At 39.5% G+C, this 27,998-nt stretch overlaps 1 protein-coding gene across 1 annotated transcript; it reads left to right on the forward strand.

Annotated features, from left to right (window-relative positions):
• Positions 1-1,869: 1,869 nt before the first annotated feature.
• Positions 1,870-27,991, forward strand: LOC138845497 (cytochrome P450 2C15-like). The gene is made up of 7 exons (XM_070058332.1): positions 1,870-2,002; positions 4,875-5,035; positions 7,006-7,182; positions 14,033-14,165; positions 15,592-15,779; positions 23,172-23,313; positions 27,349-27,991. Exons 1-7 carry the CDS (start codon positions 1,906-1,908, stop codon positions 27,528-27,530), a joined length of 1,080 nt encoding a protein of 359 aa, XP_069914433.1. The 5' UTR covers positions 1,870-1,905; the 3' UTR covers positions 27,531-27,991.
• Positions 27,992-27,998: the final 7 nt, after the last annotated feature.

Here is a 27,998-nt window from a genome sequence, read left to right on the forward strand (position 1 = left end):
GTTGTTTTCATCTCTGTCATGGAGGCAAAGTCCACTCAGAAGAGAGGATAAAGTGCATCGTTGCTTGACCCATCAGAGAAGCATATTAGCAACAGTGGTATAAAAGCCTGTGTTTTCCAGCTCACAGGATCCCAGGAAGAAGAGAATGGATCCAGTTGTGGCCCTGGTGTTGGGGCTCTGCTGTTTACTTCTCCTTTCACTCTGCAAGCAGAATTCCGGGAGGCGGAAGGTCCCTCCTGGCCCCACTCCTTTCCCCATCATTGGAAATACTCTCCAGATAGATGCTAAGGACATCAGCAAATCCCTAACTAAGGTAAGTATTCATTATGCTCCCCCTGTGGCATGCTAAGGGTAAACAGATAGACTCTTTTTAAAATAAAATCTATTCTTGGATGCACAATCTTAAAATAGATGATTACATATCAAAATGCTCCCTGTAAGCTTTGATGCTTCTTCTAACAATTTCAGGAGTTGAGTAAAGAAATATTTAGGTCCTGCAGGTAGAATCAAAATAACTAAGTGACAAAAATCAGGAGTATGCTCACCTTCTTTGATTTCAGCCATTTGCCTGAACATCAGTGATAAGTGAAGAGCTTCTGATAGAAATTTCATTCAGGAAATCATCTATTGTATTATACATGTGGTTTCTTTTTTCAGAATATCCATGAATCTTAAACTTCTCGGCAGATTCAATAAAAACTGGTATCACTATGGATTCTGGAGTAGTCTAGGTGAATGAAAGAAAGAAGTAAACTTTCAGTGGCCAACTGGTGGCATCATAATTCTTTTAGATTCTGAGAAACCCTGCTGTGTGGCCCAGAATGCACAGGATGGAAGAAACTGCTCCTCCCTGCGATGCTGCATGCCATGTCCTGGTCCTTCCTCTGGTGCTGCTGTTGCTTCTTCTTCTTCCTCTTCTTCTTCTTCTTTTCCTTCTCCTTCTCTTCTTTCTCCTCCTCCTCCTGATGCTCCTCCTACTTTTCACACCACCATTTCCCTTGTCACCCCTCCCTCCTCCTCCTCCTCCTCCTCCTCCTTTTCTTCCATTTCCTCTTCTTCTCCTCCTCTGTCGTGTTCTATTCTCCTCCTCATTCTTATTCTACTTCTTCAAGATTTATTTGATTTACTCAAAAGACAGAGTGACAGAAACATTGGACAGCAAAGCAAGAGATCTGGCCAGCGTTGCAGCAAAGCCACTTGAGCCTCCTATTGTGATGCCAGCTTCTTTATTTATAAAGTAGTGCAAATAAACTTGTTCAGTGTATTATTTGAGAATTAAATTTAAACTGCATACCAACTACCTCTGCCAGTGTATGGTGCAATATAGGTCATTCAGGAGTGGAGGCATAATAGTCACTATCATATTTAGTTATAAATAAAAATATTTGAATCCAAGTCAGAATAAAGAGATTACATAGACAATGCTAATTTCCATCTGAATCAGACACACTCTGTGGCTGAAATGTACTTTCTTTGGTGATATTTGTTTCCCTTCCATTTCTCAAAACTCTATGGCCCCATGTTCACTGTGTATCTGGGCATGAAGCCCACTGTGGTGCTACATGGATATGAGGCAGTGAAGGAGACCCTGGTTGATCTTGGAGAGGAGTTTGCTGGAAGAGGCAGTGTGCCTATACTTGATAAAGTTAATAAGGGACTTGGTAAGTGTGTGTGTGCGTGTGTGTGTGTGTGAGTGTGTGTGTAACAGTGGTAATAGGGTGGAAAGGATGGAAAACAGAGACTTAAAAAGCTCCACAGAACAGCTTGGCCATCTGTGTGGCTGCCTCATGTCAGCTTCTTCCTACTTGCTGGGATCTCCCTCCCTCCTAGTTTCTATTTCTCATTCTGGCAGGAATCGTTTTCAGCAATGCAAAAACATGGAAGGAGATGTGACGCTTCTCGCTCATGACCCTGCGGAATTTCGGGATGGGGAAGAGGAGCATTGAGGACCGAGTTCAAGAGGAGGCCCGCTGCCTGGTGGAGGAGCTGAGAAAAACCAATGGTGGGTGACCCTTACCCCACATCACTGACCTCACACTGCACCCTTAATATGCTGCCCTGGGAAACCTTGCAAGGTGGGTATAGCCTTCATCCTGAGGCCTGGTTGCTGCTCCCATGGTGGGAGGGGAGGTTTGGAGCAGAGAAGTGGGGAGTTTGTGCGGATCTGTGTTGTGTGTTCAGCATGGTTCTGAGTCTATTGTGGTTAGAAAAATAAACTTAATACTCTTCTGTCCCAAGCGGTTTCTATAATTTTTTTAAAAATTTTTTGACAGCAGAGTTAGACAGAGAGAGAGAGACAGAAAGTTCTTCCCTTTCTGTTGGTTCACCCCCCAAATTGCTGCCACAGCTGGCATGCTGCACAACTCTGAAGCCAGGAGCCAGGTGCTTCCTTTGGTCTCCCATGAGGGTTTATGGCCCAAACACTTGGACCATCATCTAGTGCCTTCCTGAGCCACAGCAGAGAGCTGGACTGGAAGAGCAGCAACCGGTACAGAATACAATGCCCCAACTGGGACTAGAACCCAGGGTGCTGGTGCCACAGGCAGAGGATTAGCCTAGTGAGCTGCAGTGCCAGCCAGTTTCTATAATTTGCAATCAGAAATCATGACTATAGTTTTTGAATGCAATTTCTGAAAGTATTGAAGAGCAATATTTTCCCCATAGACTGAATGCTGCTACCTATCGCAGAACATTTCATGGTGGAAACTTGGCAAATGCATATGGTGGCAATGACCCATCAGCCTCTTAAGGGACAAGAACCGCCCCTCGTGGGCGTTCACATCTGCATGCTCAGCTTCAGTGACATGTCTGAGGTTCCCCAGGCCCGTGCTTAGTGCTGGACACCAGTGGTGCTACGTGTAGATTGTCTCCCCAGGCAATACCTAACAAAGTTCTTGTCACTTACTATGCTCTGCCATCCATATTTTTCTAAATTGCTGCCCCTTGTTGTGTCTACTTCCTTTATTGATTTAAATTTTGAGTAAATATATCCTGTAACATAATACACGTACACTCTACCATAAAATGATTTATTTAACAAGATTTCCACAGTTAAAATAGCTCTTAATTTCATTTTCCAAAGTAGAGAGTGTTTCTTTTCTACTTTGCTTTTCTCCTTCTGTTCTTTAGGATTTGAGTCAGAAATTGCGATTATAATTTTTCTACCACCACAAAGTCTACTACTCCATGATGTGTTGTTCACAATGTGCCTGATTATGAGCTCAGATAAAAATTGCCTTGTCTTATAATGCTCACTTCTAAGCAAAGTAAAAAATTAAAATTAGGTGTTTTATAAATAACACATACGTACACACACAAATACCCAGGTCTCAAGGTTTTCCAAATGATCCTCTACCTCACTGAGGTAAAATAAAATTTCATCTAAAAACTTAGATTTCTGTACACGTTAAAAAGTTTTAAAAAGTGTGATATAGAAACAACTAAATCAGGTCTCCTAATGTCCTATACTCCACCATGTATTGTGAATACCTCAATTCCAGACACACTTATTGGGGCGTACAGAGTGTATATAGCTATTTATTTGGGAGAAATTTTCATATAATGCTTGTTGATAACTTGATTATAACATTTGCATTGTACAGATCTCCCAGCTAAAATGAACACCTCTCTTGTGTTTTCATTTCTTTACCTGTAAAATAATGGCTTAACTTATGGGTAAATTTTAAATTTTATTAAAAAATCTTTTTTTATTTGTTAGCATTGTATGGAACAAAATGTTAGAATCTACTAAAAGGCAGCTTTGTTCAAGTATGTTAAATATGGAAAGCAATTAGAGATATTGGTTATTCCTTTCTTAAGAATTGATTTGTTGTTTTTCTTTAATGTTGAAACTCATTTTAAAAAGACTCCAATTTTTTTTATTTTTGGCTTCCTTTTTCTGAGACGTATGCTTGAAATAAAAAAAAAATTAAAATTGTCACTTTACTCCTTTGAGTAAACAAATCCAACTGAAACTTATTTTTCCTTATTTATTTTTCAAAGTTTTCCTTTAAAGTTAAAGTCAAACATATAGATAAACACACAGAAAGAGCTCAGAGAGAGAGAGAGAGAGAGAGATATCTCTCATCTACTAGTTCACTCCCCAGATTCCCACATAGCCAGGCCTTTAATGGAGCCAGAAGTGGGGTACTCAATTAGATCTCCCACTTGAGTGGCATGAACTCAGCTATTTGAACCATCACTTAATCTTTCCAAGAGTCTGAATTGTCAGGAAGTAGAGTTAGGAGTGGGGCCTAGTATTGAACCCAGCACTCTATCTGGAATGCATTTCGTCTTCAATTGTATCATAAGCATTAGACCAATAGCTTGCTTCTACTGTTCATTTTTTAGTTTTTTTTCTCATAGTATATGTATGCTTTGACATTTTTTCTTTAAAATACATGAATTTACCCATAAGCTATCTCTTAATTTCTTCCCTACTGGTTCAACACATCATTTTTCATTATTTGTGACTATTCATTATTTTATCTTTAAGAAGTTTCCTGACCCACACTATTTTCTGTGTACTATTTCAGTGCCTATTGTCTACAGACATTGCATAGGTAACTGATTCTAGTTTGAAAACTTGAATTATTAATTTTAAACAGTTTTCATTTTCCTTCTCAAATAGCAGATCTCTTGTGATAAAAATGTGAACATAAAAACATTAAATGTGAATTGAGTATTAGAGAAATATCATTATTTAGCCAGCTGGGATGTAATGGTCAACTTAGGCTTACAGTAAAGCGATGTTTGATTTTATGTGTGCCATTTTTTTTTCTGTCACCGGAATTTGTAGGCAATTTGTAGGACAAAAATAATGTGCTTTATTTGTATATTTTAATGGTGTTTTAAAATTGTTTTCAATCCTTCAGCCTCACCCTGTGATCCCACCTTTATCCTGGGCTGTGCTCCCTGCAATGTGATCTGCTCCATTATTTTCCATAATCGCTTTGATTATAAAGATGAGAAGTTTCTTAAACTGATGGAAAAATTAAATAAAAATGCTAGGCTTCTGAGCTCTCCATGGTTGCAGGTGAGAATGAGATCTTTTGTTCCTGAGAAACCATTTATGTTCCTTTATCTGACAGGTGGAAAGATCTACATGAACCAAGATGTGAAGAGAAAGTTCATAGTGCACAATCCCAGTAGAGCTGATGTCACAGAACACTGTGAAAGATGATGGAAACTTTTGGCCAGCGCTGTGGCTCAATAGGCTAATCCTCCACCTTACGGCACTGGCACATGGGGTTCTAGTCTGGGTCGGGGCCCGGATTCTGTCCCGTTGCCCCTCTTCCTGTCCAGCTCTCTGCTATGGCCCGGGAGTGCAGTGGAGGATGGCCCAAGTGCTTGGACCCTGCACCCCATGGGAGACCAGGAAAAGCACCTGGCTCCTGCCTTTGATCGGCACAGTGTGCCGGTCGCAGTGTGCTGGCGGCAGCGGCCATTGGAGGATGAACCAACTGCAAAAGGAAGAACTTTCTCTCTGTCTCTCTCTCTCACTGTCACAAGAAAATGAGTGTCCAAATACTGGGCTAGTGTTTGTGTTCATTATCTTCTTGTCCAGTGATTTTTCCACTAAACTCCAAGCCCTATTTCTATAAAGGCGCTTTGATGACTGGACAAAGAATGTCTTTGTCAATGAATGTATATCCACGCCCTTTTATTCTTAAAATATTTATTTATTTGAAAGTCAGGATCAAAGAAAAAGTGAGTAAGAGAAAGAGAGAGAGAGAGAGAGAGAGAGAGAGAGAAGATCTTCCATCTGCTGGTTCACCTTCTGAATGCCCAAAAAACCAGGGTTAGGCAAGGCAGCTGCGAGGAACCAGGAATATAAGTGCTTGAGCCATCACAGATTGCCGCTCAGGCCCAGTGGCAGGAAGTGGAGTAGTTAAGAATTAACGGAGTTGGCTGGCGCCACGGCTCAATAGGCTAGTCCTCCACCTAGTGGCACCGGCACACCGGGTTATAATCCCGGTCGGGGCGCTGGATTCTGTCCCGGTTGCCTCTGTTCCAGGCCAGCTCTCTGCTGTGGCCAGGGGGTGCAGTGGAGGATGGCCCAGGTGCTTGGGCCCTGCACCCCATGGGAGACCAGGAGAAGCACCTGGCTCCTGCCTTCCAATCAGCAGGCAGCCGCGGCGGCCCTTGGAGGGTGAACCGACGGCAAAAGGAAGACCTTTCTCTCTGTCTCTCTCTCTCACTATCCACTCTGCCTGTCAAAAAAAAAAAAAAAAAAAAAGGAAGTGAACCAAGAATTAACGGAGCACACAATGTGGGATGCTGGCATTCACTGCAGTGGGTTTACCTGCTGGATGACAATGCTCTGATTTCCTATTATATTTCAATTTTGTAGCAAAGCATTTATGTAAAAAAATAAAATTCATATAAAGAAGATTTTACACTATAAAAATTATATAGGAGTCTGGGAAATGACTTTCATCTTTAATTTTCTTGTCAGACTACTCTCCTTCAATATGTCTATAAGCATACAGAACTACCACACATTTACAGTAGAAGTTTTCCCATGATGATGGACACCATATTTTTATTTATTTATATATTTATTTTCTTTTTTTGATAGGCAGAGTGGACAGTGAGAGAGAGAGACAGAAAGAAAGGTCTTCCTTTGCCGTTGGTTCACCCTCCAATGGCCGCCGCGGCCGGCGCGCTGCGGCCGGCGCACTGCGCTGATCCGATGGCAGGAGCCAGGAGCCAGGTGCTTTTCCTGGTCTCCCATGGGGTGCAGGGCCCAAGCACCTGGGCCATCCTCCACTGCGCTCCCTGGCCACAGCAGAGGGCTGGCCTGGAAGAGGGGCAACCGGGACAGAATCCGGCGCCCCGACCGGGACTAGAACCCGGTGTGCCGGCGCCGCTACGCGGAGGATTAGCCTAGTGAGCCGCGGCACCGGCCGATGGACACCATATTTTGTTCATATTTATAACTATAACTCCTAAATAGGGTATATATGTATGTATAATTCAACAAATTATTGTTTTCTGTTTTAGGTCTGCAATAATTTTCCTGCTCTTATGGATTACTTCCCAGGAATTCATAAGACATTTTTAAAGAATATTGATTATACAAAAAATTTTATTATGGAGAAAGTGAAAGAACACCAAAAATCCCTGGATGTTAACAGTCCTCAGGACTTTATTGATTGTTTCTTGATCAAAATGGAGCAGGTAAATTGTTCACAGCAGTTCATTATTTTATTTCTTGTACATTTTGAGGTTCATTGAATAATTTTGTATCTACAAAGGATGTTAACATGGTCAGACTAGTTTGACAAGCACTTTACAAACCACATAAATTAACTGCAAATAGCATAAAAATATTAGAGTATTCATATAAAGTTTGTGAAAATAAAGAATTAAAAGGTAAGTTTATTTTGGTCTAAAAATGGAAGCTTGTGATTTTTTAAAATAATGTACATTTCCATAAATGTTTTGAAGACACATAATGTAAAATTAAATTGTTAAATGGTTAGAATATCTGGGACTTGCTCTTTAGATGAAAAGAATCTACCAAGGAGGAACATAATGCACATCTCAGGTGACTTGAAAACAATTACAAATAAAATCACTGACTATCATGCTGTAATATGAAGTGACATCATCACTGAGCAAGTGTAAGGGAGAGGGGCACATAGCTTAGCTTGGGAGGGTTTTGCATATCTTGCACATTGAAGGAGGTTTTAGAAATCTGCAGTGTAGGACAGGAGAGGGAATTTCAGGTGGAGTGAGTGGTGTGTGTGGCGGTGTTCAGTGTGCAGTGGGAAAGAGTAGGTGGAAGGAAGACAAAGACTTAGTTCACTGTAACACAGTAAGTTGTGCAGAGGTGGAGAGAGAGGTTGGTGTCTAGGAGGCAACTTGCAGGTGTGGGTCACGTCATCACTGCACTGTTTGTGTACAAGGCTATTTATTCCCTGTTGCATTACCTTGGCACCCTGTCCAAAGGTCAGTTGGAAATAAATCTAAGTTGGTTTATAGGCTGTCATTTCCACTACATTAACCAATTTCATTGATGAACATAGATGCAAAAATCCTCAATAAAATTCTAACCAATAGAATTCAACAATAAGCTAGAAATTTCATCTAACCAGACCAAGTAGGATTTATCCCTGGTATGCAGGGATGGTTCAGCATTCACAAATCAGTCAATGTGATACACCACATTAACAAATTGCAGAAGAAAATCTGTATGATTATTTAAATAGATGCAGAGAAAGCATTGGATAAAATACAACATGCTTTCATAATGCATCTTTTTCGCGTTAGGAATTAAGAATATACTGGCTTCGTAGGAAGGATTTGGGAGGATTCCCTCTTTTCAATTGTTTTCAATAGCTTGAGAATAATTGGCGTTAGTTCTTTTTTAAATGCCTGGTAGAATTCAGCAGTGAATCCATCGGGTCCTGGGCTTTTCTTTGTTGGGAGGGCCTTTATTACTGATTCAATTTCTGTCTCAGTTATGGGTATGAGTTTGTTAATGTGGTGTATCACATTGATTGATTTGTGAACATTGAACCATCCCTGCATACCAGGGATAAATCCCACTTGGTCTGGGTGGATGATCTTTCTGATGTGTTGTTGCATTCTATTGACCAGAATTTTATTGAGGATATTTGCTTCTATGTTCATCAGGGAAATTGGTCTGTAATTCTCTTTCAATGCTGCATCTTTTTCAGGCTTAGGGGTTAAGGTGATGCTGGCTTCATAGAAAGAATTTGGAAGGATTCCCTCTCTTTAGTTTGTTTAGAATAGCTTGAGAAGAATTGGAGTTAGTTCTTCTTTAAATGTCTGGTAGAATTCAGCAGTGAATCCATCGGGTCCTGGGCTTTTCTTTGTTGGGAGGGCCTTAATTATTGATTCAATTTCTGAGTTGGTTGTGGGTCTGTTTAGGTTATCTATGTCTTCATGGTTCAATTTAGGTAGGTTGCATGTGTCCAGGGATCTATCTAATACTGCTAGATTTCTGAAGTTGTTGGCATACAGCTCTTTGTAGTAATTTCTGATGACTCTTTTTATTTCTGTGGTGTCTGTTGTTACATAGCCTTTTTCATCTCTAATTTTATTGATTTTGTTCTTCTCTCTTCTTTTTTTGGTTGGTTGGCCAATGGTGTGTCAATTTTGTTTGTTTTTTCAAAAAACCAGCTCTTTGTTTTGAAGATCTTTCGTAATTTTTTTTTGGATTCAATTCTGTTGATTTCTTCTCTAATTTTAACTATTTCTCTTCTCCTACTAGTTTTGGATCTGGTTTGCTGTAGTTTTTATAGATCCCTGAGATGCATTGATAGCTCATTTATTTGGTGGCTTTCCAATTTCTTGATGTAGGCACCTATTGCTATAAACTTTCCTCTTAACACTGCTTTTGCTGTATCCCATAAGTTTTGATATGGTGTGTTGTTATCTTCATTTGCTTCCAGATTATTTTTGATTTCTCTTTTGATTTCTTCTGTGACCCAGTGTTCATTCATGTGCAAGTTGTTCAGTGTCCATGTGTTTGCATATGCTCTAGAGATTCCTGAGTTGCTAATTTGCAGCTTCATTCCATTGTGGTCCAAGAAGATGCATGGTATGATTTCTATTCTTTTGAATTTGCTGAGATTGCTTTATGGCCTATTATGTGTTCATAGAGTAGGCTCCATGTACTGCTGAGAAATATGTGTATTCTTCAAGTGTAGGATGAAAAGTTCTGTAGATGTAAGTTAGATCTCTTTGGGCTATAGTGTCGATTAAATTTGCTGTTTCCTTGTTGATCTTCTGTCTGGTTGATTTGTCTCTATCTAAAAATGGAATATTTAAGTCCCCCAGTACTACTGTACTGCAGTCCATGTCTCCCTTTAAGTTCCTTAACATATCTTTTAAATAACCCGGTTCCCTGTAGTTAGGTATATACGTTTATAATAGTTACATCTTCCTGTTGAATGATCCTTTAATCATTATATAGTGCCCCTCTTTATCTCTCTTAACATTTTTTGTGTTAAAGTTTATTTTGTCTGATATTAAGATGGCTATGCCAGCTCTTTTTTGGTTTCTGTGTCATAGAATATCTTTTTTCAACCTTTCACTTTCAGTCTGCATGCATCTTTGTTGGAAAGATTTGTTTCTTGTAAACAGCAAATAGATGTGTTTTGTTTTTTAATCCATTCAGCCACTCTGGGTCTTTTAACTGGACAGTTGAGGCCATTTACATTCAATGTGACTATTGATAAGTAGTGACTTTGCCCTGCCATTTTCCAAAGATATTTCTACTTTGAAGAAGATATTCATACTTTGAACTTCCTGTGATCTTTTTTTAAAAGACTTTATTCATTTTTATTTGAGAGGTAGATTTATAGACAGTGAGAGGGAGAGACAGAGAGAAAGGTCTTGCATCCATTGGTGCATTCACCAAATGGCCGCAATGGCCAGAGCTACACCCATCTGAAGCCAGGACTTCAGGACTGCCACCTCCCAGTCTCCCATGTGGGTGCAAGGACCTAAGGACATGGACCATCCTCTACTGCTTTCCCAGCCGTAGCAGAGACTGGATGGGTAGAGCATCAACCTTGACTAGAATCAGTGCCCATATGGGATCCTGGCTCTGCAGTTGGAGGATTAACCTAGTGCGCCACGGTGCCAGCTCCACTTCCTGTAATCTTTTACTGAGAGATTTTCTTCCTTTACCTTCTTTGTATTGATGGCCGTGTTTCTGTGTTTCTGTGTGTAACACATCTTTAAGCACCTTTTGCAGGACTGGATGAGTGGTGACAAATTCTTTCAATTTCTGTTTGCTATGAAAGGTCTTTGTTTCACCTTAATTCACAAATGAGAGCTTTGCAGGATATAATATTCTCGGATGACAGTTTTTTTCTCTTAGGACTTGGGCTATATCTCGCCATCCTTTTATAGACTGCAGGGTTTCTGAGAGAAGTCTGCTGTGAGTCTAATTGGAGATCCTCTGAGAGTAATCTGGCATTTCTTTCTTCCACATCTTAGAATCTTTTCTTTATGTTTCACTGCGGTGAGTTTGATTGCAATGTGTTGTGGCAAGGATCTTTTCTGGTCATGTCTATTGGGAGCTCTGTGTGCTCCCTGTACTTGGACATCTCTCTCCAAATCCAAAAATCTGCTAGTATTTCACTAAAAAGGCCTTCTAATCCTTTCTCTCTCTCCATGCCTTCAGGAACTCCCAGAATCCAAATGGTGGGTTTTATTATAGTATCCTGTATATTCCCAACAATGTTTTATAGATTTCTAATTTCCTCTTCTTGTCTTTGATTTGACTGTATACTTTCCTGTGCTCTGTCACCTTCAAATAGAAGTAATCATACTTCCTTTTTATTTTAATGTATTTATTTCTTTTTCATGTGTAATTTTTCTGGCTAGACCTTCTAGGGCTATGTTGAAAGGCAGTTGTGAAAGTACAGTTCCTTGGTGGATTTTTTCCTCCATTATTTCATAGAACAAGATTTTAAGCTTTAAGAAATTATTAAGATTCAGTTTTGTAATTTTTAATATGTCATATCAATATAAGAAAGCTTCCTTCTATTTGTAATTTTCAGAGATTTTTTTATCATGCACAGCATTTAAATTTTCAAGTCCTTTTTTAAGATTTATTTATTTATTTGAAATAGTTACAGAGAGAGAGAAGGAGAGGCAGAGAGGGAGAGAGAGAAGTCTTCCATCCACTGGTTCACTCCCCAATTGGCTGCAATGGCCAGTGCTGTGCCAATACGTAGCCAGGAACCAGGAGCCTCCTTGGGGTCTCCCACATGGATGCAGGGGCCCAAAGACTTGGTCCATCTTCTACTGCTTTCCCTGGCCATAACAGAGAGCTGAATTGGAAGTGGAGCCTGCGGGTCTAGAACTGGCACCCATATGGGATGCCGGCAGTGTAGGCTAGGGCTTTAACACACTGTGCCACAGAGCCAACCCCTCAAGGACTTTTTAAAAAAGCTGTTGAGATAATTTTTTCTCATTCTAAAAATTTTGTTTTTATATTTATTGCTTTTCTTTAAACCATCCATGCATATCTTCGGTAAATTCCACTTGATCAGGACATGTAATCCACAAAGATATTTAAATTGCACCAAAATATGCATAACAGAAAAGTTGTATTGATTATTTTTAATGTAATGTCAGCTGGCATTAAGCACATTCACTTTGTTTTGTAACTGTCACCACCATTCATGCCAGAATTATTTTATACTACAAAACAGAAACTTCATATCCATTACATAGTAATTACTTACACCCCAATCCTTGCCAACCTATCATTCTATCTCTGTCTCCTGGAATTTGGCTATTTTAGTGACTGGCTTTTCCTACTTGGCATAGTGTTATTGTTATTATACACTGTATCTTTTTATATTATATCTAGTAACACATTTGTGATTCTGCTATCATAATTTTTATTTAAAGTCACATAGAAACAAAGCACTTATATTAAAAATTTAATAATATTAGTTTTACCATTACCTGTATAGTTACTCTTACTAGGAATATTTATCTCTTAATAAGACTTTTACTTGTTGTCCTGTGTCCATTTATTTCAATGTGAAAGCTGAATCCCCGTAATATTTCTTGCATGAAATATTTACTGTGAAGAGATCCCTATAACATTGCTTTAATCTGGAAAGTCTTAATTTCTGCTTTGCTATGGAAGGTTATATCTTTCCCAAGAAATAGGATTCTTGTTTGACACTGTTTTTGTGTCAGCACCTTAAATAGATCATATCACCAATTTCTTTTTCTTAAAAAAATATTTATTGATTGATTTGAAAGACAGAGGCACAGACAGGAGAGGAAGGAGCAAAGAGAGAGAAATCCTTCATCTGTAGGTTCACTCCTAACATGGTGCAAGGCCCGAGCTGAGCCAGGCAGAAGCCAGGAGACAAGAGCTTCATCTAGGTCTCCCACGTGGGTGCAGGAGCCCAAGTACTCATGCCATCTTCCACTGCTTTCCTGGGCACATTAGCAGTGGAGCACTCACAGTGTGTGAGAACTCCATGTAATTAGACATTTAGCTCTGGCATCAGCACTACTCCTGTTCTCTCCTTCATCTGTGGGCACAGTGAACGTCTCAGGTCTGTCTTCATGACCACAGCCTCTCTTCACCTCGTACCTCCTGATTCATTCCTGTGCCTGTCCCAGTCCATCTTGCCGGTTGCCTCCCTTCTGGACACAGTGGTGCTGACCTCATCTTTTCTTGAGGAACCCATTATCATTCTAGGTTTTGCTGCCATATCTGCTTTGCACGATTTTGATTTCTTAATGAATCTGCAAGTAACATTTATTCCATATCAATTTTTGACAGGAGAAGAGAATTACAGACTCTTATTTTGGGCTTATACTACATTTCATGATGCTCCTAACATATTAATAGATTTATTCTTGAGACTGTGCTTGTGTACAATTAAGAGATAATTTCTTTTTTTTTTAACTTTTATTTAATGAATATAAATTTCCAAAGTACATCTTATGGATTACAATGGCTTCCTCCCCCATAACTTCCCTCCCACCCGCAACCCACCCCCTTCCCTCTCCCTCTCCCCTTCCATTCACATCAAGATTCATTTTCAATGTTTAATAATGGCTTAAACCACAGATTGAGTCCATTTATCTCAAATGCAAATTGTCTCAAGTTGAGCAGGCATGGCAATACTAGAATATTTTGTACATAGACTCTTATACTATTAATTAAATCTTCCTCTCCCAAGATGATGTCTGTTTCTTCTCAAAAGTGTTTTCATCACAAAGGAGAAAACAGGCTTCTGTTTGCCTTCTTTTGTGAATTATTCATGACATACCTCACTGAAGCATCTCATAATGGGATTTTTATGCAAGAACTAAGTAAGCGGGTAGTCAATGAGTTTGATGTCACCTTTTCTGTAGTCTACCATATCCAACAGCATGTCGTCTTAATATGGCACTTTCAGTTTTCCCTGTTATCTTTCTTCTTTTTTAAAAAATAATGTGAGTTATTTTGGATTTAGTGTAATAAAAATGCTGGCAAATAATTTGTTAAATTGCACCAAATCACTCTTAGGAAACCCATTTGGAGTTCACTCTGGAAAGCTTGGTAATCGCTGTGTCTGATTTGTTTGGAGCTGGGACTGAGACAACGAGCACAACGCTGAGATACTCCCTCCTGCTCCTGCTGAAGCACCCCGAAGTCGCAGGTACAACTCAGAGAGGAGCAAACTGCATTCAGGAGAGAAGCTGGGGAGCTGAGGCTACTCTCCTCCCCCTGGTTTGTGCTAGAGGAGTCTCACTGCTTAAAAACTTCTCTGCCAACAACTGTACTCTGGGCAGTGTAGTAATCAGAATAAAACAGGCCAACGTGGTACAGTGCGGGAAGAGATCAGAGAGAAGTGCAGACAGCATGGCTGGAGGAAGAGCAGTGATGTTCGGGGGCTGTGCTGGATCTCATGGGAGTGATGTGTGGTAGGCACCGCATGGCATTTTCTTTTCATAACAAAAAGACTCCATTGAGGAGTAGGTATAGTCTTGCTGCTGCCTTTCCTCATTCTGACAATTCGGTGCTCTATTGCAGGGAAAAGGACAAGGAAGCTTTTCTTACTGAAAACCAACTTGAAATTCAGTGAGACTTCCTTAGGTAACTCCAGTCTGAGTAGCTTTCTGAAAGTTTAGATGCATAATACAGTTAGAAGATGCACCCAAAATAATTGGAATAGGAGAGATCATTAATTTGAAACATCTATCTCAGCATGAGAAATAAATCTAACCATGATATAGAAAATTGTGAATTGAAAAATGGTGTTAAATTGAATCCAAGAAGGTAATAACATCCAAACACATAGAATTTTCTCACCAGGAAACTATATGTGCTCAGAATGATGAAAAAAAAAATGAATACTGATATAACCAAAATTTGTGGTCTACATATATCCTGCTAAGTGGAGTGACTACTGTGTGCCTGTCATGATGGGCATGTGTGTATATGGGATAGAGATGTAGATGAAAATTCTCATATGTCTTACGAGGAAATAATTAACTATATGTTAGAATCAGTAATAAAGAAATAGACATTTTTAAGAAACATGATGATGAATTGCAGGAATGCTCAAAATGGCTACATTTGTGAAGTAGGAGGATGATAAGAGTATCCTTCCAAATTAACACACATTCCAAAATATGCAAATACATATACACACTCCAAAAGCTAAAAATAATATGTTTTAACACACATACACAGACACACAAACACCGGATGTAATTCAATTAAAGCCCCATTGATTTTCAAAATTAGATTTGATTTTTTTTTCCCTTTTGCAAAGGCAGTGTTTTCTTGATTTAATTATATTCTGAATTTTTTGGGGGTAGCACTTAATTACTTCTATTTATGTCAGTTTCATGTGTGCCGTTTATATGGCCCTCTGTGTATTAATATATCATAATAGTAGTTTTTAGGAGGGTGCACTGTATATTTTCATATAGTAACTCATATTTCCAGGTGTATTTCTGGGCTTGTAGCTTATAATTCTTTCCACATACCTTCATTAAGATTCATGAAAGCCTAAATTGTTATGACAACTGTGCCACTTTTCTCATTTTCCCCGTTATTTCTTACTTGTGTCTTATCAGCTAAAGTGCAGGAGGAGATTGAGCGTGTGATTGGCAGACACCGGAGCCCCTGCATGCAGGACAGGAGCCACATGCCCTACACAGACGCTGTGATACATGAGATCCAGAGATTCATCGACCTCCTCCCCAATAACGTGCCCCATGCAGTGACTCGAGACATTAAATTCAGAAACTACTTTATCCCCAAGGTAATCTTGTTTCTTTTACATTGACCCTCAGTGCTCTTAAACTTCTCCCCCGCAGTGTGGTTCCAGTCCCCTGCCAACATCATGTGATTTTCTTATTCTGATGATCTTATACCCAGCACTATTCATTGTTAGCAATTTATCTGTATATTATCCTGCTATCTGGGTTAATGGTTTTTATGTGTTATTTTCCAATTCTTGTGTCTTTAACTTTTCTTAAAAAAGTATTTATTTGAAATCAGAGTGACAGAGAATGAGGGAGTGACAGAGATTTTTCCATCCATTGGAAAAATTGTACCCATCCCCAAATGGGTACAACAGCTAGATCTGGTACCAGCAACTCCAACCTGGTCTCCCATGTGGTTGGCAAGTGTCCAAGTACTTAGGCCACCTTTTGTTATCTCTTCAAGTGCATTAGCAAGAAGTTGGATTTGGAAGCTTAGGACAGCCAGGATTTGACTGACATTATGATATGGGATGCCAGGGTCACAAGTGGTGACTTAAACTGCTGAGCCACTGTCAGTCGCCTCAACTTCTCATCATTGTATTATTGCACTGGCTAGGATTCCAGAATAGCATTTATCAGAATTGTTGATAGCAGAAAACCTTGATTCATCCCAGATTTTTAGGAAAGGGTGGAGTTTTAATACCTTAGTATTGAGAATGATGTTTTAATTAGATTTTAGTAGATAATATTTATAAGATTAGAAAAGCTTGCCCTTTTCTTATTTATATAAATTTTTCTCAAGAACTAATCTATAATTATACCAAATTCAAAATGTATAATTGGCTTCATTTTCCTCATCTAATGCCTGTATTATAAGTAAATATCTGTATTATAATTGGATTTGAATTACTATACATTGTTTTGGACTACAGTATTTATATTCATAACAGACCTTGTTCTGTCATTACCTCCTTTAGAATTTTCAGATATTTTTTATAACAACATAATGGTAGCCTCATAAAATTTATGTGAGAAATATCCTTAACATGGTTCTGTTTTATTAATTTTTAAAATTTTAATTATTTTTAACAGATTCAACGTGATTTGTAGATATATTTCTTAGAACATAATGATACCCCTTCCTCCCTCTATCCCTCCTTCATGGCTTTTCCTCCCTCTCTCCTTCCTTTTCCCCTTCCTTCCTTCCTTCCTTCCTTCCTTCCTTCCTTCCTTCCTTCCTTCCTTTCTTTCTTTCTTTTGAAATAACACACTTTAAATTTACATTACAATAAAAGGCTTAATACTTTACCAAGTAAGTTTAACTAGTAAAAAGTGAAAAGACCCTGATTCAGTGGGAATAGACAATGGTTATAAAAAAATTGAAAGGGAACATGACCATTTTACCCATATAGTGTAAATTTTAGAGTCATCACAGATCATAAAACTATTGTAGTATAATAATATTGCCGCACATACCTTCCCCCGCCCCCACCTCAGCCTGCCCCAATCTTCTTGTTCTGGCCACTTAATTGTACCTTTGTAATAACAAAGTTCTGGTGGAATCAGATCTGCCTTCATCCAGAAAGAATTCTTCTCTCTAATGGTAGAGTTAGAAACATACCAGGGGACTCCAATTTAATCCCATCAAGGTAGCATGTACCAATGCCATCTCACCAGTCCAAGTGATCAATTTCAGGTCACAATTGATCATAATGAAAGGACTAAGAGTCAAAGGAAGCACATAAACAAGTCTAGTACCTACTAATACTAACTGATAGAATAAATAAAGGGGAGAGTGATCCAACATGGGAAGCGAGATACTCAGCAGACTCATAGAATGGCAGATGTCCTAAACAGCACTCTGGCCTCAGAATCAGCCCTAAAGGCATTCCGATCTGGCTGAAAAGCCCATGAAAGTATTTCAGGCATGGAAAGCCAAGACACTCTGGAAAAAAAAAAAAAACCCTAATGAAAGATCTGTGTGAGTGAGATCCCAGTGGAAAGAACAGCTCTTCAAAGAAGGAGGTACCTTTCTCTGAAGGGAGGAGAGAACCTCCACTTTAAATATGACCTTGTCTAAACAAGATAAGAGTCGGTGAACTCAAAAGGCTTCCATAGCCTTGGAAACTCGTGACTGGTGCATAGGGAGATTACTGATGCCATAAACAAGAGTGTCAATTTGTAAAGTCAACAACAGGAGTCACGGTGCACTTACTCCTCATGTAGGATCTCTGTCCTTAATGTGCTGTACATTGAGACTTAATGCTATAATGAGTACTCAAACAGTACATTTCGCTTTGTGTTTCTATGGGGGTGAAAACTGTTGAAAGCTTTACTTAATGTATACTAAGCTGATCTTCTGTATAAAAAAAAAAAAGAAGAAGAAGAAGAAATTATCAATTCCCAACTTGACTCTCACTGGGATTAAACATGACAATAGGTGATCTGATTTCATCATCATTTAAAAAATCATCTATTATTTTTCACTTTATGTTTGTGTGGGAGCAAACTGTTGAAATCTTTACTTAATGTATGCTAAACTGATCTTCTGTATATAAAGAGAATCGAAAATGAATCCTCATGTGAATGGAAGGGGAGAGGAATTGGGAAAGGGGAGGGATGCGGGTGGGAGAGACGATATGGGGGGGAAGCCATTGTAATCCATAAGCCGTACTTTGGAAATTTATATTCATTAAATAAAAGTTAAAAAAAAAAAGAATTCTTCTCTCTACTACTAGGTGGTGTGAAGGATGTAACTAACACTTCCTGCACTGATTCATAGGCCCTAAGGATATATGAACACAGTTGCAGATTGATGGTAGGTGTTAGCTGATCTTTCTATGGTTCACATATTTCTGGAATCTTGAGAGTGATTTTCATCTTAACACCTTTACAATGGCTTCTGACACCTTTTTATTTTTTGGTATATTTTTAGGCTTTGTAGCTACTATGTTACAAGCTACTCTACTTGAATTCAGCATATATAATTGTTAAAATAAAAATTTATGTAACTAAAGTTGTATTTTCATGGGGAAAATGGATGGATAAGCATGCAATTATTAATGTCATCCTGTGGAAAAGATGGAATTTCTGACTTTAGCAGGAGGTGATATGGCTTGTCATGCTGATGACAGATTTAGTATAAGGGTTAGGATTTCAGTCCACTCTGTTTCAGCAAAGGATACAGTGAAAAAAAGACTTTTGTTTCTTGCTATTGGAGGCTGAGGATAATATCATTGTGACTTGTTTCTTTCTCTTTAATGAACAAAATGGAAAGCAGAGGGAGGAATGTGTTAGGGGACCTGGTGGAGTGGATTGTTGTACTGGCTGAAAGATATCCATTCCTCAGGCTTACCCTGTGCCTGATGTCTTTAGAAGGTTTAATGCTCCAAGGGTGCTCCAAGCCCCTCATTCCCTCTGCACAGGGCACTGTGGTGTAGAAATCTGCAACACACATGGATGAGTCTAATCTCTCACAAATCAGTGCAGTGATTTATTCCACCATGGGCTAGGGCCACTGATCTCAGTGGAGGTAATGGTCTAGGATAGGAGTTAGCAAACTTCTTTTGTGATTGCCCAGATAGCAAACATGCTCTATTTTCCATGCTGTGGGGGTTCTTTGATTGCCTTTATAGAATAGTAGTCTTTGCTAGTTTAATTTCCTTTGGTAAATTCCAAGGAGTGGGATGGCTGGGTTGTATGGTAGGGTTATATTCAGGTATCTGAGGAATCTCCAGAATGACTTCCATAGTGGCTTGACCAGTTTGCATTCCCACCAACAGTGGGTAAGTGTCCCTTTTTCCACACATCCTCTCCAGCATCTGTTATTGGTAGATTTGTGAATGTGAGCCATTCTAACCGGGGTGAGGTAAAACCTCATTGTGGTTTTGATTTGCATTTCCCTGATTGCTAGTGAACTTGAACATTTTTTCATGTGTCAGTTGGCCATTTGGATTTCCTCTTTTGAAAAATGTCTATTGTGGTCCTTGGCCCATCTCTTAAGTGGGTTGTTTGATTTGATGTGTTATAGTTTCTTGATCTCTTTGTACTTTCTGGGTATTAACCCTTTAAGTGTTGCATAGTTTGCGAATATTTTTTCCCATTCTGTCGGTTGCCTCTTCACTTTCCTGACTGTTTCTTTTGAAGTACAGAAACTTCTCAATTTGATGCAATCCCAAATGTTAATTTTGGCTTTGATGCCTGTGCTTCTGGGGTCTTTTCCAAGAAGTCTTTGCCAGTACCTATATCTTGCAGGGTTTCACAAAAAAGCTGTCTGAACCTTAATGTTTATTGCAGCTCAATTCACAATAGCTAAGACCTAGAATCAACCCAAATGCCCATCAACAGTAGACTGGATAAAAAAAATTATGGGGCATGTACTCTATAGAATACTATATAGCAGTAAAAAAACATTGAAACCCAGTCATTTGCAACAAAATGAGGAATCTGGAACACATCATGCTGTGTGAAATCAGCCAGTCCAAGAGGGACAAATATCATATGTTCTCCCTTATCGGTGACAACTAACAGAGCACCAAAAATGAAACCTGGTGAAATAAAATGGACACTATGAGAAACAGTGACTTGATCGGCCCTTGTCCTGACTGTTGATGTACAACTTAATACTTTATCCCTTTTAGTATTTTTTTTTTTGCCCTAGTTAATACTATTGGTTGAACTCTGTAATTAACACAAAATTATTCTTAGGTGTTTAAATTTAACTGAAAAGTGATCCCTGTTAAATATAAGGGTGGGACAAAGAGAGGGAGGAGATGTACAATTTGGGACATGCTCAAGCTGACTTGCTCCAAATGGTGGAGATAGAATTGTGCCAGGGGATTCCAATACAATCCCTTCAAGGTGGCATGTACCAATCCCATCTCACTAGTCCAAGTGATCAATTTCAGTTCACACTTGATCATACTGATAGGTCTAAGGGTCAAAGGGATCACATAAACAAGACTAGTGTCTGCTAATACTAACTGATAGAATCAAAAAGGGAGAGAATGATCCAACATGGGAAGCGGGATACACAGGAGATTCATAGAATGGCAGATGTCCTAACAGCACTCTGGCCTTGGAATCAGCCCTTAAGGCATTTGGCTCTGGCTGAAGAGCCCATGAGAATATTTTAGGCATGGAAAACCAAGGCACTAAGGAAAAACAAACAAACTAACAAAACAACAACAACAACAACAGCAAAAACAAAATTAAATGAAAGATCTCTGTGAGTAAGTTCCCAGTAGAAAGAACAGGCCATCAAAGAAGGAAGTACCTTTCTCGGAAGGGAGGAGTGAACCTCCACTTTGACTATGACCTTGTCTAAATAAGATAGAAGTGGGCAAACTCAAAAGGCTTCCACAGCTTTGGCAACTCATGACTAGAGCCTAGGGAGATTTCTGACTCCATAAACAAGAGTGTCATTTTGTTAAGTCAACAAGAGGAGTCACTGTGCACTTACTCCTCGTGTAGGATCTCTGTCCTTAATATGTTGTTCAATGTGAATTAATGCTTAACTAGTACTCACACAGTATTTTACACTTTATGTTCTATGTGGGTGCAAGCTGTTGAAATCTTTACTTAATATATACTAAATTGATCTTTTGTATATAAAGATAATTGAAAATGAATCTTGATGTGAATGGAATGGGAGAGGGAGCAGGAGTTGGGAGGGTTGCCGGCAGGAGGGAAGTTAAGGAGGGGGAAAAGCCATTGAAATCCATAAGCTATACTTTGGAAATTTATATTTGCTAAATAAAGTTTAAAAAAAAAGAATAGTTGTCTTCGACAATGTGTAAATGAATGAGGATACTTTTTTCAATTTTTATAGAAACTGAAATTTATGTATCTTGTAGTTTTCTTGCATCAAAAGTATTATTTTGCCTCTTTTCAATTTAAACAGTCTTGGCTCTCAGACCATGGAAAAACAGGGGGAGAGACTGGACTTGGGAATGTTGTTTAGTGATGACATTACTCTCCAGTAAAACTATCTGTAGTAATGTGTGGTCTATTTGGGGATTTGCGTCCTTCTGAACAAAGTCTGCCTGTACAAGGTGTCAAAAATTTCCCCTTACCTTTCTCTAGAAGTTTTATTGCTTTAGCTCTTATGTTTAGACAAGTGGCTCCTTTCAAATTGATTCATATTTATGGTATAATGATTATGCTTCATTTTTTACTTTATAAATGTCCAATTATTTGAGTAATGTTTGTTGAAATATATTTATATTTTCATTTTTTATTTTATAAACTGTAATATATACATATATGTATGTATGTGTGTGTATATATATACATATATATATATACTTCAAAAAGTTTGTGGAAAAAGAAAGCAAAAGATAATGTACATTTTCCATGAACTTTTTGAAGACACTTGTACCTTCATCTATGACATGTTAACTTAGGACTGGTTATGACAATTCAACTTCCTAAATATCCCCCCAACAATGTTAGCTATGATTGATAATCCTTGCCTGAAATGATAATCCTGCACTGAATTGCTCCAAAATTTTGATGTTTCTAATTTCATCATCCTGAGTTAGGATTAAACTATAGTAAAGATCTCCCTCATTCTTAAATGAAGACAAACAAACTGCTCTACAATGATCAGTAGTCATGAGTTTCTACTTGCTACTGCACTTTCTTTTATTAAAGAATTGGTGATTTTTAAGCAGGTCAGATGTTTATTTACATATGTCCTCTGAACAGGTTTCTGGACCTTTCACAAACCAACCAACTTCTGTCTGAAACCACACATGTGAGATGTGTGAAAACTGGACTGAAGGACAGCAGCATGTGGCAGTAGGAACCAGAGTCCAAGCTTGATGAGGAGCACAGTCACAGGTTTTGGCACCCACCCACTCACACACTCACATCTTCAAATGCTGTCACAGGGCATTTAGCAAAATCACTGCCACTGCCATGAACTAATCTCTGCTCTTTACTTGGTCTGTGTGGCTGGGGATGTCACTGCTCTTCCTGGGACTTGAGCTTTCTCTTCTATTAATCAAAAACTCAATAGAGTAATAGTCTGGAAGATGCCACGGCTCACTAGGCTAATCCTCTGCATGCAGCGCTGGTACTCCGAGTTCTAGTCCTGGTTGGGGCACTGGATCTGATCCGGTTGCTCCTCTTCAAGTCCAGCTCTCTGCTGTGGCCCGGGAAGGCAGTGGAGGATGGCCAAGGTCCTTGGGCCCTACACCCGCATGGGAGAACAGGAGGAAGCACCGGGCTCCTGGTTTCAGATTGGCGCAGCGCGCTGCCGGCAGTGGCCAATTGTGGGGTGAACCAATGGAAGGAAGACCTTTCTCTCTCTATCTCAATCTCACTGTCCAACTCTGCCAGTCAAAAAAAAAAAAAAAAAAGATTTTCCTAAATGATTCTCACTGTTTTTTCACCCAACACAGTGACTTCTTTATACTTCGATTATTTGTGTCTGTTTTATTCAGGGCACAAACATCATAACATCACTGACATCCATGTTACATGATCAAAAAGAATTTCCTAACCCAAAGGTATTTGACCCTGGACACTTTCTGAATGAGAGTGGCAACTTTAAGAAGAGTGACTACTTCATGCCTTTCTCAGCAGGTAATAAAATTCATTTCCACGCAACTTCAGAGGAGAAGATAACTTTTTTGATTCAAACTTTTTGGCTCATATAAGTTGAACAAATTTCATGTATTCCATATGTACAGCTTTAACAGCAGAATGATACTACTCACCCTATACTCTGTCCCTCCCATACTCTCACCCTCCCTCCTCCTTCCTTGTCTTTGCATTTAATTTTTATGATGATATACTTTCAGTTTATTTCATGTTCACAAGATTAACCCTCAAGTGAACAATGAATTTAACCAGTAGTAAGTAGAAAAACCACTTTCCTCAACAGTGTTGATAAGGACCATAAACAGTAATCAAATCTCATAATGTGATTTCTGTTCATATACATTACATATTTTTTGTACTTTTTGTACACTGTTAACACAAATCAGGGAAAACATATATTTGTGTCTCTGGAATTGGCTCATTTCACTAAGCATAATGGTTTCCAGTTGCATGTATTTTGCTGCAAGTGACAGGATTTCAAGCTTTGTTATTACAGGTTGAGTAGTATTCCACAGTGTACATATATTTCATTTCCTTTATCCAGTCATTAATTGATGGAAATCTGAGTTCCGCGGAGTTTCCCCTATGTTCTCTAGTAATTTTATGGTATCAGGTCACAGATTTATGTTCTTGGCACATTTTGAGTGGATTTTTGTGTAAGGTATAACATAGGGGTCTTGTTTCATACTTCTGCATGTGGAGATCCAATGTTCTCAGGACCATTTGTTGGAGAGACTGTCTGCTCCAGGGATTGATTTTAGTGCCTTTGTCAAAGATAAGTTGGTTGCAGATTCAGGGACTTATTTTTGGAGTTTCTATTCTGTTCCATTGCTCTACGTGCCTGTTTTTGTTTTTTGTTTATTTGCTTGTTTTTGTTTTGCATTTAGCAGGCTGTTTTTTATTATAACTGCCCTGTAATATTTAATAATCTTTGAAATCTGGTATTGTGATGCCTCCAGCTTTGTTTTTTGTTGTTGTTGTTGTTTTGTGTTTTTTTTAACTCTTATTTCGTAAATATAAATTTCCAAAGTACAGTTTATGGATTACAATGGCTTCCCCCCCCATATTTTCCCTCCCACCCACAACCCTCCCATCTCCCACTCCCTCTCCCATTCCATTCACATCAAGATTCATTTTCAATTATCTTTATATACAGAAGATCAATTTAGTATATATTAAGTAAAGATTTCAACAGCTTGCACCCACACCGAACATAAAGTGTAAAATACTGTTTCAGTACTGGTTATAGCATTAATTCACATTGAACAACACATCAAGGACAGAGATCCTACATGAGGAGTAAGTACACAGTGACGCCTCTTGTTGACTTAACAAAATGACACTCTTGTTTATGGCATCAGAAATCTTCCTAGGCTTTAGTCATAAGTTGCCAAAGCTATGGAAGCCTTTTGCGTTCGCCAACTTCTATCTTTTTTTTTTTTTTTGAACAGCCAGAGTAGACAGAGAGAGAGAGAGAGAGACAGAGAGAAAGGTCTTCCTTTGCTGTTTGTTCACCCTCCAATGGCCACTGTGGCCCGCGTGCTGCGGCCGGCATATGGCGCTGATCTGAAGCCAGGAGCCAGCTGGTTCTCCTGGTCTCCCATGCAGGTGCAGGGCCCAAGCACTTGGACCATCTTCCACTGCACTCCCAGGCCATAGCAGAGAGCTGGCCTGGAAGAAGGGCAACTTGGACAGAATCCGGCGCCCCGACTGGGACTAGAACCTGGTGCCACAATGCCTTCCCCAAGAACTTGATAGCTATTTGGTATCAGCTGGAACTACATACTTCCTCCACTGGAGCTGATATATTTCCTCTTTGAACACAATATGGAACACCACTCCCAATGTCCAGGAACTTTCCCTGCTCATAATACATCCTCATTATTGACAAGGTTACTGGGGCTCTGGGTTGTTAACACATTTCTTTCACACTGAGAAATCTAAGTTATAGGTTGACTGATTTCTCCCTCTAGATGCATACTGGTGGCACCTAAGAGTTCTTCCTAGAAGCTAAAACTGGTTAAGAATTTCCTCACACACCATGATAGATATTTAACTCCACAACTTTATTGAAATTCTTCTATGTGGTGTCCTTCACTGTGCAGTGTCATGCATGGAGATAATAGTATAAGCAAGCACAGAACAGACTCAAAGATCTCACAGCAAATTGCAACAAGCTGAGTAAAGATAAACGGAATGCGTTATTTTTAATGCTGTGAGAGAAGGATGCATAGTCTGCAGAGGGTAGATAGGAAGTATGTGGAGAGAAAATATCTGGTTCTGGCTTTCTCAGACCCAATTGTGAGGCATGAAATGGAGTACCCAACAATCTAATAGTAAAAGTGAAATTTCATCTGCCCCAAAAGAAACAGACATAATGGACATAAGAGAATGGCAGCACAGTATTAAGGAGAATGAATAAAAGAATCAGAATTGTCACTCTAGCTGAAGGATGTTAAAACATCTGCTAAATAGCCATTGCTTTGTGGAACCAGTGGAAATTCATCATGATACTCTGAGATGATTCCAGAGCACCCTTCTAGTTTTCCAGTAATTGTCGCATGTCTTGGATGTTGGATGTATGCAACTTCAATATATGTGTTTTCTTGGCCAAGGACTCACTTTCCTTTATTCTTATGACTGTTGAGGTCTACTTTGTATATGTCACTGTAGATACCATGTTGGCAGGATACACTTTTTCAAGACTCACATGTCAGGCCAAATCAAAATGTGGCAAATTATGGTTCCTGGTGATACATACTTTAATGAAATTAAGAATATTAAGTTATGAGTCCACATAGCACAAATTTTTATCTTTAGTCATTTAAAGTGTGCAAAGTACAAAGGGAACCTGACTTTGATCCTGAATGTAATAGAAACATTTTTTTTTTTAATTTGAAAGAGCAGTATGATGCAAAACTTGAAACTTGATTATGCTTTGGAGATTGTTGAAGAATGTACATAGCTAGAACTAAGAAGAGACAGTGGAAAGGAAAGATAATGGAACATCAGATCGAGAATAGGAAAGCAAATGATGTAGTTGTCTCTAAAGAAAACTACATGGGGGTGGGGGTGGCTATCGCTATGGCACAGTGGGTTAACATCCTTGCTTGAGGTGCAGGCATCCCATGTGTGTGCTGGTTCTGGACCTTGCTGTCTTACTTCTGATCCAGCTCTCTGCTATGGCCTGGTAAAGCAGTAGAAGATGGTTCAAGTGCTTGGGCCCCTGTATTCATGTGGGAGACCCAGAAGAAGCTCCTGGCTCCTGGCTTGTGATCGTACAGTTCCAGCCATTTCGGCCAATTGGGGAATGAAATATCAGATGGGAGACCTGTCTCTCTCTCTCTCACACACACGCATCCTCTCCTTCTTTTTTCGACAGGCAGAGTTAGTGAGAGAGAGAGAAAGAGAAAAAGATCTTCCCTCCATTGGTTCAACCCCAGATGGTCGCTACAGCCGGCGCGCTGCACGGATCTGAAGCCAGAAGCCCGGTGTTTCCTCCTGGTCTCCCATGCGATTGCAAGGCCCAAGCACTTGGGCCATCATCCACTGCCTTCCTGGGCCACAGCAGAGAATTGGACTGTAAGAGGAGCAATCAGGACAGAATCCAGTGCCCCAACCTGGACTAGAACCCGGAGTACCGGTGCGCAGGCGGAGGATTAGCTTAGTAAGCCACAGCACCGGACTCTCTGCGTAACTCTGACTTTCAAATAAGTGAAAAGAATCTTTTAAAAAAAAACTTCATGGAACAGTTATAATGTGGTACTAATCAATGAAGTTGTTCTCATGGAGATGCTGCTTAATAAATATTTGTTAACGGAAATAGTTGTTAAGATCACATGTCGGTTGTGTAGCAAGTGTGTCCAACTTTTGTTCATCTTTCTGGACAATCAATTTTAATTCATCTATCCATCCATCCATTACTGTACATTCTCTTTGTACAGTTAAAAATACTGTATTTGTTACATTCACAGTTACACACTGGAAGTGATTACCCTCTCTGTTTGTTATTTTCAGGAAAACGGATATGTGTGGGAGAGGGCCTGGCCCGCATGGAGCTGTTTTTGTTCCTGACCTCCATTTTGCAGAACTTTAAACTGCAATCTCTGGTTGAGTCAAAAGACCTGGACATCACTGCAGTTGTCAATGGATTCGCTTCTGTGCCACCTTCGTTCCAGCTCTGCTTCATTCCTATTTGAAAAGGGGCAGACTGGCTTCTGCTGCACCATCATCTTCAAAGGCATTGTCCATCACCTTGCTGCATTTGAGACGTCTTCTTTAACTTTTCTCACATCTTACTGTTCCCTTAAGATCTAGTGAAAACCTAATTTCTGTGGGTGATCCCCTGAGACTGCCTGCCCTGACCATGCAGGAGGTAGAGAGGACATGGTAGTGCCATGCCTCCTGGGAGGGACCCCACAGCCTGGCTGCTGGCAGGTGGCGGGAGCCCCAGGCACATTATCCTCCACTCCTGCCGGTCAGGTAAACTGCTCCCAGGTTGGTCCAAGCCCATCAGGAAAGCTACTGTAGCCTATGTGACCTTCAAGATGATTGGAGAAGCACAGTGGTGCCAATATGGCCTCTATCCTATAGAATTGGTGCTGCCCTGAACTGGTTACACCCCTTCTGCCTGCCCTTTAGAAAGTGTGCATGCTCACTAATAAAGT

The sequence above is a fragment of the Oryctolagus cuniculus genome, chromosome 15 (genome assembly GCF_964237555.1).
Source record: "Oryctolagus cuniculus chromosome 15, mOryCun1.1, whole genome shotgun sequence".
NCBI lineage: Eukaryota > Metazoa > Chordata > Mammalia > Lagomorpha > Leporidae > Oryctolagus > Oryctolagus cuniculus.

Excerpts from the sequence above, each read along its gene's own strand:
- LOC138845497 (XM_070058332.1), top strand. The coding sequence starts at position 1,906 with ATGACCCTGCGGAATTTCGGGATGGGGAAGAGGAGCATTGAGGACCGA. Across the intron at positions 2,003-4,874 it reads GGAGCTGAGAAAAACCAATG|CCTCACCCTGTGATCCCACC; the intron begins GTGGGTGACCCT and ends TCAATCCTTCAG. Across the intron at positions 14,166-15,591 it reads GAAGCACCCCGAAGTCGCAG|CTAAAGTGCAGGAGGAGATT; the intron begins GTACAACTCAGA and ends GTGTCTTATCAG.